This window comes from Syngnathus leptorhynchus, chromosome 12, assembly GCF_054491065.1.
Source record: "Syngnathus leptorhynchus isolate UIUO chromosome 12, UIUO_Slep, whole genome shotgun sequence".
In the NCBI taxonomy this organism is placed as follows: Eukaryota; Metazoa; Chordata; class Actinopteri; order Syngnathiformes; family Syngnathidae; genus Syngnathus; species Syngnathus leptorhynchus.
Window position 1 is genome coordinate 5,903,734 of NC_141206.1, and position 16,172 is coordinate 5,919,905.

A 16,172-nucleotide genomic window follows, 5' to 3' on the forward strand; every position below is an offset into this window, starting at 1 on the left:
GAGCAAGGTGGAGATGACGCGCAAGGATGCTGTGTCCGGCTGCACGGTGCAATATTAAGTCGGATCATCTCCAATCCTCCCCCATCATCACCACCACCACCACCATCATTCAACATGCATAATATCACGTGACCGCCAACTGTCCGGGTGGCCCGCGTACCACCAACACCACCTGTCTCTCGCTCTCTCCGGTCCGATCCTCCGTCCTCCCACAAGGAATTTATGAGCTGCACTCGGAGCTTCACCTTGAAGAAAGGTAGGACATATATATCAATATTTTTTTTCACTTCAATTTCAACATCATTCTGTCATTAGAATCTATTTGAAGCTATATTTAAAAGTCTGCCTTTGCAGTGACAATAGTTGATGATGGATTTGAAGCTTTCTAGATGCTCATTTGAATGTTATGAATAATTTAAATGATGTTCTAGTAAACAAAAGAGTGGTGATGGTTGTAGGGTTGACGTTAGCGGTGAGTTTTTCTCCTTTTGAACTGTCTGAGCTCAATCTCAATGCATTTGTCCTCCATTGCCATTCAAAAGGAGGTCAGGCTCTAATTAACATTGCTTGGGAACAAGATAGAGGTCCAAACTTAATTCCTCAACCTCCATTTGCAGACTCATGATGGCATCATCAGAGGATGTCTGGGGAATTGGTTGGTGGCGTCAAAAAAAAAAAAAAAAAAAAAGAGAATTGGACACGACAAGGCAGTACGCTCAGACTTGTGGTTAGCACCTTCGTCTCGGAGTTTTATGGTTCTATGTTAGGAATCAACAAAAGCTTTAGGTGTTGCAGATAAAGGTCAGCTAGAGTAGACTTCCCTGGAACCCCAAACAGAATGAGCAGTAAAGAAAATGCACGGATAGGTTGTTAAATATGATCAGATCATTTGTCTCATTATTAGTGAAGCAGCAAGTACATTTTTCTCGTTTAATAGTTGTGTGAGTGTGAAAATGGGGCAGCAGCTGTGGTGTCATTCAAAGGACCTTGTAGAACTTGCGCTCAATGCAATTTCTCCTTTACTGCACAATTAAAACCAGAAAGACAACTTTTGGTGACACCCAATGTTTGATTGTTGTTTTGTGCAGGCCGATGGATCACACAAAGCAGAAACCATCCACTGCACTCCCTCATGGTCACAAGATACAGCCTGGACCCTGTGCACAAACCAGACCAGGTCTAGGTCCACCTGAGATTGCGCAGGACAACCACCTTACACAAAACCCTCCTGCAGCGAGAGACTTAACACAAAGCAAATACGGGTCGGCTCCTGTGGCGCTGACCAACATCAGCCGACCGAGACCCACCGCCCTCGGGACTAAACCTCCTCCTAGACCCATCATGGTTCCTTCCAAGGATATAGATTTAATGCCGGTTTGCATCCCAGCACCTCAAAGTGCTAAAGTCCTGCCCTGTTCCCCGTCAGAGTCCTTGGTGTCTCCTCGTAGTCCACAGAACTCCCTGAGCTCCAAATCTAGTCTCAGTCCACCACCAGCTGGCAATACAACACAAGCGCAGAGTGACAAGACCAGCGGTGACAACGATGACTTCAGGTGAGACTATCAGTTGACATCTCTATTCACATTTGTGTGTTAAGTAATGAAGGGAAAATGAAGCTTCAAAATTGCTTCACAAACCAGTTGTATTTTTTGAATCCTCTAGATGGCACTGTTGCTTTAAATAAAGGGGGTTTAAGAAATAGCAAATAGGTGTACTTCTAGAGGAATTAAAAATACAACAAAAATTTGAAGAAAATTAGAATCTTCATTTTCCCATCACTACTGTTAAGTACTGTCTGTCTAGCCGTTGTTTGTACAAGGCTCCATGTTGTGTTTGAATGCAGCAGCAGTAAGCAAGCTACTATGCGCCCCAAGGCACCATATAAATCATAGCGGCTCTTTTCTCTAAAAGCTTTTTGCTGAGAAAGTGATGAAGCTGCATAAAATCCACTTGGCAGTCTTCCCATCGGCTCGCTTGCCCATAAACAGAAGCAGCGCAACTTGCTTTAGAGTGAGAACAACAACATAGGGGCCTAAAACTTTTGATAATGGCTGCTACAATATAGCAACATGATAGTAGTGGATGGATTAGATAGCATAAGGCCCAGGTCTGAGAAGTACTGTCTTTTCTGGATTTGTGTTATGTAAGACATGCATAGAGAAGATTTTTTCCATCACTGAGGTAAAACGAGGGATTAATCACGTTTACCCTCTCTCTCTCGATCCAGCCACACTAAGAGCTCATGACTGAAAGCTAACGCGGCGTATGCGCTCTTTTCACAGAGTCTACATCGCCACATGGAACGTGGGCTCGGCCGTCCCACCGGATGATGTCAGCGCTCTGTTTGGACCCAATGTGTCAGATGGGAATGTTGACATGTTTGTCATTGGGTAAGTGGGAGGACTATGCCAAGGTGCCCACTCGTTCATCTCTCCCTTCATTGCTGACCTTTTTTTCTTTTTTCTTTCCACACCAAACAGGCTCCAGGAAGTGAACTCCATGATCAACAAGCGGCTGAAGGATGCTCTTTTCTCAGACCAGTGGAGTGAGCTCCTCATGGACACGCTCAGTCCCTTTGGATATGTCCTGGTTGGTCACATTAGCTCTATTGCACAATACTATTTGATACAATGAAAAAAAAAAATCGATATTGTGTGTGAATTTATCTGTAGGTGGCGTCCCAACGGATGCAGGGCGTGCTCTTGCTGGTCTTCTCCAAATTCGTTCATCTTCCGTTCCTCCGAGGCGTGCAAACACAGAGCACTCGCACAGGCCTGGGCGGATGTTGGGTACGTGCCGCGCTGCTCTTGGATTTATGACTTTAGTCAATTTGCCGTCGCGTGGGTCGCGTCAGTACGATTAACAAGCACGAAGGTGGAGCACGCCAGCAGGTGTGTGAGTGTGGCTATGTCAGAGCGTGACCTTCAGTGTTGATGTCGGCGTCACATCGGCGTGATGCTGCAGTCTCCTTCTTTTTGAGGTCAGTGCCGCAGCAGGCGTCGAGCTCGTCGCTTTGAGTTATTCTAAATAAAATGGATTTCAAACATGACATTTTAGAATGGGCATAAATCGTTCAAAAACAAAGCAGATGAATTAGGATTTGTTGGTGCTTTTACTGCTATTCACGACTTTCTTCTCTGTGGCGCCCCCTGCAGGGTAACAAAGGTGGCGTGAGTGCAAGGATGACCTTGTTTGGACACCCTGTGTGCTTTCTCAACTGTCACCTACCCGCTCACATGAGGAACCTGGAGCAGAGGATGGAGGATTTTGAAAGCATCCTGCAGCAACAGCAGTTTGAAGGAGGAACTGCCACCGGGGTGCTGGATCACGAGTGGGTTTGCGTGCATCATTTATTTTTCAAATATGTAAAAAAAAGAAATGGTGGAATATGACAGAATATTTTGTGCTTTCCTAGCGTCGTGTTTTGGTTCGGGGATTTAAATTTCCGGATTGAAGACTATGACATCCATGTGGTGAAATGTGCAATTGATAGCAATAAGCTCCCGATGCTGTGGGAACGAGATCAGGTGAGCATCATCATCATCATCATCATCATCATCATCATCATCATCATCATCATCATCATGTATGTGTTAGCATTAAGCTAGCGGACATTAAAAGTGTTATGGTTGTTTTTAAATTCACCAATCAACTTTACTGGGAAACAAATTAAACAGCTTGAAGCCTTTTTTTTGTAGGAACTGTTTAAAACAGCAGTAAAGTAGCCTTAATGACCTGATGTGATTTTTTTATTATCTTTTGCTCAGCTCAACATGGCAAAAAGCACAGAATCCATACTGGAAGGTTTCTTGGAGGGGCCGCTCAAATTCCCACCTACGTATAAATTTGATGTGGGCACACACACCTACGACACAAGGTCCGTCTTTAATCATTTGTATGAATCAGAACTTTACCCTTTCATTTCACCAAACCATCGTTTTAAATGTTTCCACATGTGGTTCAGCGCTAAAAAGAGGAAGCCAGCGTGGACCGATCGGATCCTCTGGCGCCTCCGCCGCACCGGCTCCCCGGTTCCGACCCACAATGCGGCACTTCAGAGAGGTCTGACCTCCTGGTTGGGTGGTGCGACCAAAGTGACGCAACTCGCGTATAAGAGCCATATGGTCTTCACCATCAGCGATCACAAGCCCGTGTCGGCCATGTTTTCCCTCCATGTGAGTACCTGACAAATTTGAAGACAGCAGCCATATTGTTTTTTTGGAGGGTACTGTTTGAGTGCACGCTTGTCGCAGTTCCCATTCAGGGTGGACATGCCTCTGGTGGAGATGCAGGCCAACAAGGAGTGGTTGAAAGTCTCAGATGCCACAGTCAAGTTCACATTTGCGTCGAATTATCATCGCAGCTCGTGGGACTGGGTAGCAATATACAAGGTAGACGAAGAAGCTTCGTTTTGCATTTTCATTGGATTGCCCGTCTCGTCACTTTATGTCTGCCAACAGGTCGGATTCAGACACTACAAAGATTATCAAGCGTATGTGTGGGCCAAAGGGGAACATTCAGGACAGGTGAGCCACATCTTTTTTTTTGTAACTCTGGGATTAAGGATGATTTCTGTCCTGTCCTTCTCAGGTGTCTTTTTCAGAAGAGGACTTGCCAAGAGATGATTGTGAATACATCCTTGGCTTCTACAGTAATAATATGAACAGCATTGTTGGAGTGTTGACAAACATCCAGGTATAGTTTATTGGTTTTACTATTATAACTACATTACAATTTCTTAAGGTCGGTTTTTAGGTGTTTTTCAGGCCGCAAATGGCCCTCGGGCTGTAGTTTGGACAAACCACCAAATTTCAAGTTTGTTCTCACAAATTTCCAGTCAGATATTCCTATCAATGCCCATGCCGAATTTTGGTCCTCTTTTCAATTAACTTAATGCTGGGGACAAAATTAAAGTCCATTCTGATTCTGGACAGATCAAGCTTCCAATCCACAGCCCGTCAGCCCACCGTTCCGACAGCTCCGAGATAAGCTCGGAAGACGACAGCACCCTGGTGCTGCTGGCTCCCAACTCCCGCAGCCCGAGCCCGAAACCCATCAAACATCATCACTGCCGCCACCGTCGCAGCCGCAGCCCCGCCGTCCCGGCTCTCTCCTCCAACCCCCTCCCCTCCCTGCAGGGCCTCAGCCTATGTCCCCTGCCCAAAGAGACCGGTAGCCGTTCACCTGGTTGCACCTCGAAAAAGGAAAGACTTTTTTCCGCTGGTTCTTTGTCGTCTCCGGTCGTCAGCCCGCTCAGTCCCCGGAGTCCTGTGTCTCCGGGCAGCGGGGTTACGGCGCCGGAGGCCCTGATTGCCGCCATAATAGGAGAGCATAGGCCCACACAGGTAAGCCACTCGGGACTCAAACAGCTTGGACATGCAGGGAAAAACAACCCTTCATAGAAGAGATGGAAACGGAACTATGTCGTGTGCAACCCTGCAATTCTCCATTTCCAAAACATCTGACACTGTGTTTATCTGGGAGTCAAATCCCACTGACAAGTGCTTTTATACACTCACTAGCTCCAATGTGTAGAGACACACACATTGAATGTGAGGCCAAACCAACATCTGTTTGCATTCTTCTCGCCTATCTGCATTTGCAAATAAAAACTAACAAACATGAGTATCATAGGCAAGATTCCACTCAAATGAAAATTTTCTCCAGGTTCTCTGGCTTCTTTCCACATGTCAAACATGCCTGTCAGCTGTTGTCTGTTGGTGTGAATCTATTATGTGGCCCATTGTTTACAAGTTGTGTAAACCAGATGCAAAGAGGACAAAAAAAAAAACGAGTCTATAATTTAGATCATTGTTACCAGCAGCAGACAGAAAACAAGCTACTGACACCACAGATCTATAAAAGAACATCGACAGAGATATGTGAGGGCTTATCCTGATGTTTTTTCTTTTTTTAGAGGAGAGACTGTTTGGATTAGTTTATCTTTGTAATTACTGAGGCAGACAGGCAGAAAGACGGAAGCCCGGCAAGATAAATCCCACTGGATCAATAAAAAATGAGTGATGTCATAATATGAAAAGGCTTGAAGGTTTTCTTTTTGGTTCTGTTTATGTAAAGGGAACAAAAAAGTTACAAAAAAAAAAAGAAATACTCTTGCGACTTGACATAAGAGTTGTCATGAATGTCAACAAATAGTATAATTTTCAAAATGTGCACAAAAAAGAAATTCCAATGGCTTCGATTCGAATTTTGCAGGGATTGTAGATAGACACAAAGAAAAAAAAACGTATTCCTTTTTACTACCTTTTAAATTGAAAAGAGCCTATAGTGTAATTTCGTTTGTTTGCGTGCGCACACGCATCTGCGCCACATGGTTAGCACTCGCAATTTAATAGGCTGCACTGCATACGAAACAACCGAAGCAGTCCAACCAGTTTGCAGCGCAAACTGAAGCAAAACGCAGGGTGCTTGTTTGGTTTTGTTGTAAGTCGGAACAGCATAAACTAAGAAGAAAAAAAAGCTGTGTCTGTTTTTGCCTTTATTGGCTAAATAACGTAGAGGCTATCCGAACGCTTAGCTTGTTAGCAAACAGTGTTCAAGATGAACGGCGAACTGAACGGTTTCCATAACAACTCGTCCGCAGACGACGACTATTTCCTCTTCACGTCCGAATCTGTAGGAGAAGGACATCCTGGTGGGTTTACTTTTTATTTTTGAGTTCCATAATATCAAGAAGACATGACACATAATAGATGTACAAATGATACAAGTCAAGTTGAGTTTGATAGCATCTCTTCTAAGGTCAAGCATCTCTCTTTTGGGAGAGTTTTTAAAGCGTTTGTAACATTTAGAAAGATTTGTATCGACTTTATTCTTTTTTTTTTTACCCCCCGTACTTACTTTCATGTCAATTTCACAGTTAGCTAGCTAGTTGGATACGAACGCTAAATATCAATCACAAAGCATCTTTTTATTTAATACAGTTCAAGTTTAGCTGGTCTTATTTGTATATGTGGCTAGCATATGTGGTATATTTACGACAAATAAACATTAAGTCTAGCTTGAGGGGATTTATTAACGTTAATAGTATTGCAACGTCGTACGCAAGCCTCACTTCCGGTTTGTGCTCTCTATCAGTGTGCTGCTGCAGTCAGGAAAATTAATAAATGTAAAGTGAGAATTGTATGCTTCCTGTCAAGTGAAGAGGAATATTTATTGTAATTATTATTATTATATTTGGCCTTATTTACGTATTTGTCTGATATGTTATTATAATTGTAATATAAATATTGCTCCTGCATTGTTAGAACTGTGGTTGTGTGTGCTACAAAAAAAATTGAGAAGAGGCTTATATAATAACCCTGCCAAATTTGAGTATCCACAAAAATTACAGATGGGATCAGAGACAGAACATCAGATAGGTCAAATCAATTAAATTATTGATCCCATTCCAAGTGTTACATGTGCACTGTGCATGTGGTTGGATAGAAATCTGTTTTGTTTTAGTGTCACTGATTTCAACACAGTCTTGTGACTGTTGTTGTGGCATGCAATAAAGACTTTATAACAGCTGAACAGGATTTAAACGAAACGTTTTAGGTACTACTAGTGATTTTTTACACTTATCTGTATGTAGGAGGGTTATAGTTTGTTGATGCAATAAAGTAACTTTGTCTTGGAATGCATCTGGAGACTTAACAAATCTTTAAAGTGGTTTAACCTGTTTCATAATTACAAAATAAAGCGGCCATGCAAGCATAAGTCTGTCTTGCATCACGTTAAGACAAAGTTGTGTGCCACAGCGATACCTAATCAAAACAGAATATTAGTACGTTTAAGAAGTCTTGTGTCCAGTGGGTTTCTTTCTCCACAGGAACAAGACTGCTTTGATGTAACTTTTTCGAATTATGTATCTAAAATAAACCTTTTCATTCAACAGATAAGATTTGCGACCAAATTAGTGATGCTGTCTTGGATGCGCACCTCACTCAAGACCCAGATGCCAAAGTCGCTTGTGGTAAGCGAGTTCCTTTAATCACATAAATAACCTCGCTTATGTGAACAAAATGCCCCCCGAAGCCCCCCAGGATTTAATTTAGGAGCTCTAAATTTTGATGGGAACTTTTATGAGCTGTGCCTGCAGCTTTTCTACCCTCTTTTTCCAAAAACAAAATCTTATTTGCTTCTTCCTTGAAGTTTTTAATGATTGCATTTTAATGAATGATTTTATATTTTCTGCTCTAAGTTCTTCCTTATGATTTGCATTTCAGACAAGTTGGACATGCGCTGCTTGCTCATGTTAATCTCTTTCACCCTAACAGAGACGGTCGCTAAGACGGGGATGATCCTGCTGGCTGGGGAGATCACCTCCAGGGCTGTTGTAGACTACCAGAAAATTGTGCGAGAGACAATCAAGCATATCGGCTATGACGATTCCTCCAAAGGTAAATTTGCAAATCCTTGTAAACAAAACTCTGGCAAGGTACTTTCAGCTTGTTAGCTTGTTTTACTTGTGAAGAAACCTGTTTTTATTGTTTGGTTACGTAGAACACTGAAAGTCTTTTTTTCATATTTCTGTTAATAGTGACCTGCCTGAGGTGTTTATTTACTCCACTGCAGGTTTCTATTTGGGTGTGAGGGTTAATATGTTCAATAACGACATTTCTCTCGTTACCACGACAACCAGGTGTCAAGGTTCAGGATTGAACTGCCGAGACAAAACTTGGCATCAACTTCCACTGAAATAGACATGTTTTTTTTCTAATAGGGAAAAAAAAGCATCCTGTCAAGCATGTTCAAATATTTGACACCATAAAATGAGCTGTCAAACTGCATCGCTAAGCTCGAGCATGTACATTAACTAAGAATAGCAGGGAATCCCGCTCGCGCCATCACTTGTGGTTTAGAAGGTTTAAAAAAACTAAAAAAACATCCAATGCATGATAAATGCCTGTTTTTAGAATTTCTAACTCATTTTGTCTGTTTCTCAGCAGGGGTTAAATTTCTCTTCTTTTTTTGTCTTTTTTTTTTTTTTTTTAAATAGTAGCTAGAAAGATTGAAAAAATTCCAACACTTGGCGACAAAGATTGACAACACTGACTCTATTCAGCAGCCATGTTCTTATGCATGACATGTTAGTGGCGATGTGCTTTGAATCATCAAAGCCACTGAAGAAATCGATTTGAAAACATATTGTTCTGACAAAAAAAAACATTCAAATTGATTTCCCGCTCAGTCTTTCACAACCGAGAGCTTTGATGCTGTACAACCAAGTAATTCGATTCAAATTGTTCAGTATGATTGAGGCTTGATTGTCCACTGCAGGCTTTGACTACAAGACCTGCAATGTGCTGGTGGCTTTGGAGCAGCAGTCCTCCGACATCGCTCAAGGCGTTCACCTGGACCGTAAAGAGGAGGACGTGGGGGCTGGCGACCAGGTCTGAAAAGTCTTCCCGCCGTTCACGCCCTCACGTGTGTGCGTGTAACCGATCCAGTGACGACTCCCGCAGGGTCTGATGTTCGGCTATGCCACCGATGAAACAGAGGAATGCATGCCACTCACGATCGTGCTGGCCCACAAGCTCAACGCCAAGATGGCCGAGTTACGCCGTGACGGAACGCTGCCGTGGCTCCGCCCGGATTCCAAAACTCAGGTCACATGACGAACCGGGTGTCGGTTAGTCAGGTCACACGACGAACCGGGTGTCTGCTTTCCGTCAGATCCGTAGTGGGCCACATAAAATGTGCTGAGCTCGACCCGACCATCGCGCGTGTTTATCGACTGCCGCAATGTTTTCCCGATAGGTGACCGTCCAGTACAAACAGGACCGCGGCGCCGTGATTCCGCTGCGCGTCCACACCATCGTCATTTCCGTGCAGCACGATGAGTTTGTCAGTCTGGACGATATGCGTCACAGTCTGAAGGAGCAGGTGGTCAAAGCGGTGGTCCCTCCGGCCTATCTGGATGATAATACCATCTATCACCTGCAGCCCAGTGGTCGCTTTGTCATCGGTGGGCCGCAGGTAAGACCTGACGCGCTCGCTGTTTGATTCCATTGATCCAAAAACGGTGCTAATAGTCTGCTTGCCTCTCCCAGGGCGATGCCGGTCTGACCGGCCGCAAGATCATCGTTGATACTTACGGAGGCTGGGGGGCCCACGGAGGCGGGGCTTTTTCAGGCAAGGACTACACCAAAGTGGACCGCTCGGCCGCCTATGCGGCTCGTTGGGTGGCCAAGTCGCTGGTGAAAGCGGGGCTGTGCAGGCGCGTTCTGGTCCAGGTGAGCACCGAGCATATTGTAGCAAATCAAAGTAGACGGTGGCTAAAGAATGTCTGGCGGTAGCTGTCCTACGCCATCGGGGTAGCGCATCCTCTCTCCGTGTCCATCTTCCACTACGGGACCTCCCAGAAGAACGAAAGTGAGTTGCTGGATATCGTGAGGAAGAATTTCGACCTACGTCCAGGAGTCATCGTGAGGTATCTGCGAATTTTTTTTCTTTTGTCACATTTTCATCATGATAACTTGCTTACGTTGGTGTTGCTTTCTATGGCAGGGAGTTGGACCTAAAGAAGCCCATCTACCAACACACTGCAGCTTACGGTCACTTTGGTCGTGTCCTCTTTTCGTGGGAGGTTCCCAAAGAGCTCAAATACTAAATCCCCCCCCCCCCCCCCCCCCTTCCAAAAAGCTCACGTTATCAACTCTTCCCGCTATCCTTTTCCTCTGCATAAATAGCCCCATCACTGCCACATTTGCCGCTCTGTGTACTTCAGCCATCTTGTCTGAACCCCATTTAAGATCCGTGTAACCCTGGCGCCGATTGTCAGCGGGGTTACGTCGGCATTTGTAGACATTCTGCTCGAGCCAGTCAAGCGCACCAACATTGTTTCCTTCTCCGTGTTGTCCCTTCACGCCATTTCCTTTCTGACGTTTTACAGAGAAGTCAGAGGCTGCTAATGACCGTTTTGGTTGTGTTGGGCTTCACGTAAATGTCACTCCATTTTGTAATGTCCGTAGGGGTCCGTTCTAAACGAGGTTAAGTGTTCTGGGTGTCATTTCAGCGTTAGCCCAACCCCCCCCCCCCCCCCTCCCCTCCCTGATCCTACCTGGCCCGTACTTGAAGCATAAAAATGTCTGTTGACCGTCAAGACCGAAAAAATATGTCTACTTCCTGCTTGTTGTCAAGTCGCACATAATAGTTGCCCGTTCTATGGCGTTAGTTTTGCACTGTTGATGAAAGACGATCAGATTTCGCTTGTTGAATTTGCGAGCCCTATTTTCAACCAAGCTGCGGCCAAAGCATTTGTATTATTTATTATTTTGTTTTAACAGTCACGCAAATGCTCGTCACCTTGTTGGCTCCAAAGACTCGTTGAAGCACACGATCATCTTTCTTTTCCGCGTAATTGAGATTGTTTCCATTTTGCCAAAAAGATTGCGACGATCAACTGCTTACTCACTTCGGCCTTTTGTACGGAACACAGTCAAGCAGGATAATTCCCCCGACCAAACGGCGACACATCCATCGACTATTCAAAAAATTATTTCTGAATTCGTCACACCAGATGCTGATGTCATCACAGGTTTAATTATCTGAAAGATGGATGAGACAATGGTGGTAATATTTAATCTTGCCGGGTTCCGTGTAAAAGGTACAAGTGGGCAACTTGTGTATTGCCACATTGTGAAATTTCCCGGTTGACTTTGTTCCCCCTTTCCTTATCAGACCAGTTATTACGGAAACAGCGACGCATAAAAATTCTTGTTAAATAGCTACTTAACATTGTTTACGTCCACAAGATGGGAGGGACCCAAATTGGCTGGTGTTGTACAGAGAAACCAGCTTGTTTACGTGGGATCTCCCATCGTTAAAATTGTTCCATGGAAAAAAAAAAGTTTGTCATTATGTGTGCTTGCTAATTGTGTAAGTGCCTTTTCGCATTTTCCCCACCCACTCCTGTTCCTTTATTGTTCACTGTTTCACCCTCAAGGGTCTGACCTGCTGTTGAGCTTTTCTTTCAAACCCTTCAAAATAAACGGCATGCTTTTGCTCATGCATTTGAGTTGCATCTTTTTTACGAAGAATTGTCCCGCAGATTTAGCGGCTTGAATTTTGAGCCAAACCTAAACCCCAATTGTTATTCTAGAATAAAATCTGAAAGTAAAAGATGAATTGATTTTTATTCAAGGATGCAATGACAGATTTGGGTAAAAGACGGTCATAAAAAATCTCTCATACATCAATTTATCTGAGCCAAGCTTTCAGTCTCTCTTCCCTGTCTTGAGGTATCAAATCGAAACCTGAAAAGCACAGTGGGAATATCAATATTAATATCATAGGAGTTCAGAAAAATAGTTTCATAGCCACAAGTACTGACTCACGCTTAATTCCAGCCTAACAAAAAAAGATACGGCGTTATGGTTTGCAAATCATTTTTTCGGCTTTGGTCACATGTACCTGACAACTCTTCAAAGAACCTTGTTGTTGAGGGCTTTCCAGACCAATGTTTGGCAGTAGAACAGAGTCTACACACAGTGGACATAATGTTAAACTTACCATCTGTATACATAAAACATTATAACATTATATATGTATGCCAAAACCGAGCTTTTGATGACTTACCCCACATTTCAGAGAGGTTTGTAGGTCTCTGCACCTGTAGCTTTCCAAAGTACAGGGGTCTGGGGCGAGAACGATATTTCAGATTTTTACGTGATGCCCGTTTTAAAAAAATATATATATTTGAGTAGATCTTATTACATAGACTTGAACCTGGGTTGACTGGAACTGGATGGTAAGTTTATTTTATTTTTCTTCAAATGCAAGCATATTCATTTATTTCCACTAGTCGGTCATTTTAGAGGATATTTCTTTCTTTCCACAAGTCAGCCATTTTATCATTCTTTCAATGAAAATTATGGAATGGTTGACATGTATTTAATTCAAGTAAATTTGTGCTTTAGTAATATTTTGTAAAAACAATGTAGTTTATAATCACTGTTATTGACTCAGAACCATTCTTTATTCAGATCATAGCCTGTACTGTAGGGGGCGGTATTGCTACATGGTTCTTGAAATTGCTAAACTTCTTTAGGTTGGAGGAACTGCCTAGACTGAAATGGCCAATTTAGTGTGTAAATTTATTTATTCATTCATTCATTACCATCTATTGTATCTGGTCTGTACTTAGGTGTCTTATGTGGGTCTCATGAAATTGTCTTGTTTTTCTTCCAGATGAAATAACAGGTACAGTTTTAGTGTGTGTCAGCGTGACTGACCGACTGGAGCATCCTCCTGACTTTCGCACAGGCGGATAAGTGTGCAGATGGCCTTCGGCGTAGCGTAACCAAGGAGGGCGTCCAGCAACGTCTTGCTGAACTTGCCGATGACCACCTCGCACTGATCACGATAGGAGATGGGTAAAATATGACAGACGTCCTCCATCACCTTCACCACGGCCTCCTACGACATAACAGAAGCAAGACTTGATTGTAATAGGTAAGTGCAGTTTGAAAACATCCAATTTGAAATGGATCAGGACTATTAGAATATTTGCAGTATTGCTAAAATAATACAGTGGATTGCTGCTGTAAATTTTTTTTGATGAGGTGTACCAATTAAAAGTGGGTTGGTGATGCTGACCTACCTCGGTCCTCTCTTTGGGCAGCAAGTCATCAAGTGTCTTGATGAAAAAGATGCAGAATGAGCACGGCGTGGGCTTCTCCTAATAAAACAGCAGATTTAAATAGTAATTTCTATAACTGATTTCTGCTTTTTTTTTTACTGACATTTACTGGCATGGCAGCAAATTGGAGGACCTCGTTGACTAAATAGTCGAACGTTTTCTGCTGCTCGTTGGAGCCGCAGAGTCCCATGATTTTGCAGATGTCCCCAGGCTTCTGTAGGCAGATAGATGGAAATGTGTTTAAATACGAAAAAGCATCGAGTGTCATAGCTCTCCAACGTACTGCTACAACAGTAATCAAGCTGATGGCCACTGGCAAGATCTTGTCCACCTCCTCCTTGCAGAATTCAGCCATGGTGGCTTTTCCAGGGAGGTGGTCACACAGTTTGCCGATACCATGCGTGATCTTTTTCTGAAAAAAAAATCCCAACAAACCATTCAATTAATAATTCATTCTAAACACCAACAACTGAAAAGATGTTTTGTTTTGCACAGACCAAAGCCAAACAATCCAAAACTTGACAATAGGTGTGCAGTAAACTTAAGTGTTTTAATGCAAATATTTTTTTTTACTAGCGTGTTTATGTCTTGTGTTGTGACGTGATTTGTCAGGATTGTTGTTGACCGACATTCCAAGGATTTGCTGTGAAAGTCTTTTTTTTTTTCTTTTTAAATAAAAGCAGCTCAACATGATAGTACTGTTTACAGTGGACAGATAAGGAAGGGCCGATAAGCAATGTTTTTGTTCACCTGGAGGTCTGTGTTGGAAAGCAGGTCAATGAGGAGCTTCATTATTTTTGTGCAGTCTTCACAGGGAATTGCATCCTGGGCACAAAGTTGCAGTAGATATGAATACATTGACAGCATGTTGTGTGTGAAAGGATCATAGTTATCAAACTTGTTGAACATCACAAATTGAAAGAAAGGAAAAGATTATTTAAAGATGTCTTGGTTCAATGCACTTGAGAAAAAGGAGAAGGAAGAAGGAAGAAGTTAAAAAAAAAAAACCTTTATAAGTCATACAATTGTAATGTTTAAATTGATAAATAATTAATTCATTGGTTCTATAAAATTTGATTGATTTTTTTGTAAAGAGACTATTTCTTTTATTAGCTTATACGACAAAAATGATCATCACAAAATCCTGTGATATAGCAAAAAATATCAAATTAGATGTGTACAACGTCAAGTTCTTTGTAGTGAAGCGTCAAAAAGTAAAACAGGTTTTGATGAGGCACAATATTTCTTTGATCAATATTAACTTCATACCCTATTGCAGTGCAAATTGCTAAATTATTATTTTCATGCAAATATAAAAAGAAACTTACCGTCATCAGTGCATCTGGTTCATTATTCAAGCCATCACTATTCAAACTCAGAGCTGCAAAGAAAATGTAATTGTATATTATGACTATTATATATTTATACGAATAGATTTGAAAACTCACCACATCCTTGGAGACCAATGACGAGAAGCAATGCAAATGGAACGGAATTCATCCTCTCTTTGAATTTGACGATTAAGTGCGTCAGTGGGGTCCCGACTCAGTTATGTGTAAGGAGCCTTAAAATGTAGCTTTTATTTGACAGAAACCAACTGACGCCCACAGCCCTTGAGAAAGAACAAAAACTTTTTGGATAACATTTGTATTTGCAGAGTCGGGGAACGCTCTCCTTTCAATTTTTCCCAGGTGTGAGTGAGTCAGCGCATACATGCAATTCTTTTTACATTGATTATTATCATACTGCAGTAAATCCAAAAAGTAATCCATGTTTTACCGTTTACATGCATCCAAATTAATCTAGACTCTGAATTATATGAAAGCATAAACTTAAAAGAAAGTAAACTCTCATCTATATAGTTTATAGAATCATTCTATTATTTAATTCTGACTTTTTTAGCCCTCTAATTTCAAATGTCACAATCTAAATGTTTTTAAAACCCTTTAACATTCAACAAAACAAATTCCAATGTCACATTTGGATATCACACACATACACACATTACTATTTGGTGAAGTTATCCCTGCTCAACAGCAGCCAAATATGTGCTTCATAGTTTTAAGATATCACGTTGTTAAATTGACAAAGGAATTACAAGGCAGAATGGCACGTTTGTCCAATATGTTCTCACATATTTGCAGTGTTGAAAGATCAGGGGTCATCCTTAGGACCACCAACCACAGTCAAACTCTTTATTTATTTTTTTATTTTTTATTTGCTGGAACTTCTCCCAGCTGACTTTCAAACGGAAGACTTGATACACGTCATACCTTCTCAGACCAGAAGGGGGCGATAATTATATACAGTACTAAATATAACACCAAATATTAAATAAAATTTCTTCAAGTTAGTTTAATTATGTCTGTTCCAATACACGTGTGTTTAGCTCGCTTGAAAAAAAAAAAGCAAAAACTGTTAAATACTGTAAAATCCAAGGATTCTGTAGTTTTTACTGGTTTGGATATTATAGGGAAACACAATTACAACAAGTTAGAGTAAAATATTGGTAGTTAATAATTGC

The 16,172-nt window shown here is 42.0% G+C and overlaps 3 protein-coding genes across 5 annotated transcripts; 2 read left to right on the plus strand and 1 right to left on the minus strand.

Moving 5' to 3' along the window:
* The first annotated feature begins 177 nt into the window (after positions 1–177).
* inpp5ja (inositol polyphosphate-5-phosphatase Ja) lies at positions 178–5,980 on the plus strand. The gene is made up of 13 exons (XM_085926163.1): positions 178–256; positions 1,089–1,553; positions 2,283–2,390; positions 2,481–2,589; positions 2,673–2,789; positions 3,156–3,331; positions 3,416–3,527; positions 3,768–3,877; positions 3,965–4,175; positions 4,254–4,391; positions 4,461–4,526; positions 4,591–4,695; positions 4,935–5,980. Exons 2-13 carry the CDS (start codon positions 1,093–1,095, stop codon positions 5,400–5,402), a joined length of 2,181 nt encoding a protein of 726 aa, XP_085782289.1. The 5' UTR covers positions 178–256; positions 1,089–1,092; the 3' UTR covers positions 5,403–5,980.
* Positions 5,981–6,321: 341 nt separating this feature from the next.
* Positions 6,322–12,020, plus strand: mat2aa (methionine adenosyltransferase 2Aa). The gene is made up of 9 exons (XM_085926428.1): positions 6,322–6,655; positions 7,901–7,978; positions 8,283–8,405; positions 9,286–9,398; positions 9,471–9,614; positions 9,766–9,984; positions 10,059–10,241; positions 10,305–10,438; positions 10,516–12,020. Exons 1-9 carry the CDS (start codon positions 6,562–6,564, stop codon positions 10,616–10,618), a joined length of 1,191 nt encoding a protein of 396 aa, XP_085782554.1. The 5' UTR covers positions 6,322–6,561; the 3' UTR covers positions 10,619–12,020.
* Positions 11,426–15,285, minus strand: sftpba (surfactant protein Ba). 3 transcript variants are annotated; one of them, XM_085926431.1, is made up of 10 exons: positions 15,097–15,285; positions 14,977–15,029; positions 14,399–14,473; positions 13,932–14,060; positions 13,752–13,862; positions 13,610–13,687; positions 13,242–13,425; positions 12,586–12,644; positions 12,421–12,488; positions 11,525–12,263 (listed from the first exon to the last, which is right to left on the minus strand). In XM_085926431.1, the coding sequence occupies exons 1-9, from the start codon at positions 15,146–15,148 to the stop codon at positions 12,432–12,434; spliced, it is 798 nt and encodes a 265-aa protein (XP_085782557.1). In that variant the 5' UTR covers positions 15,149–15,285; the 3' UTR covers positions 11,525–12,263; positions 12,421–12,431. The 3 variants fall into 3 exon arrangements, with proteins under 3 accessions (XP_085782556.1, XP_085782555.1, XP_085782557.1); XM_085926430.1 differs by having other exon boundaries at positions 11,426–12,263; positions 13,758–14,060; XM_085926429.1 differs by having other exon boundaries at positions 11,522–12,263; positions 13,752–14,060.
* Positions 15,286–16,172: the final 887 nt, after the last annotated feature.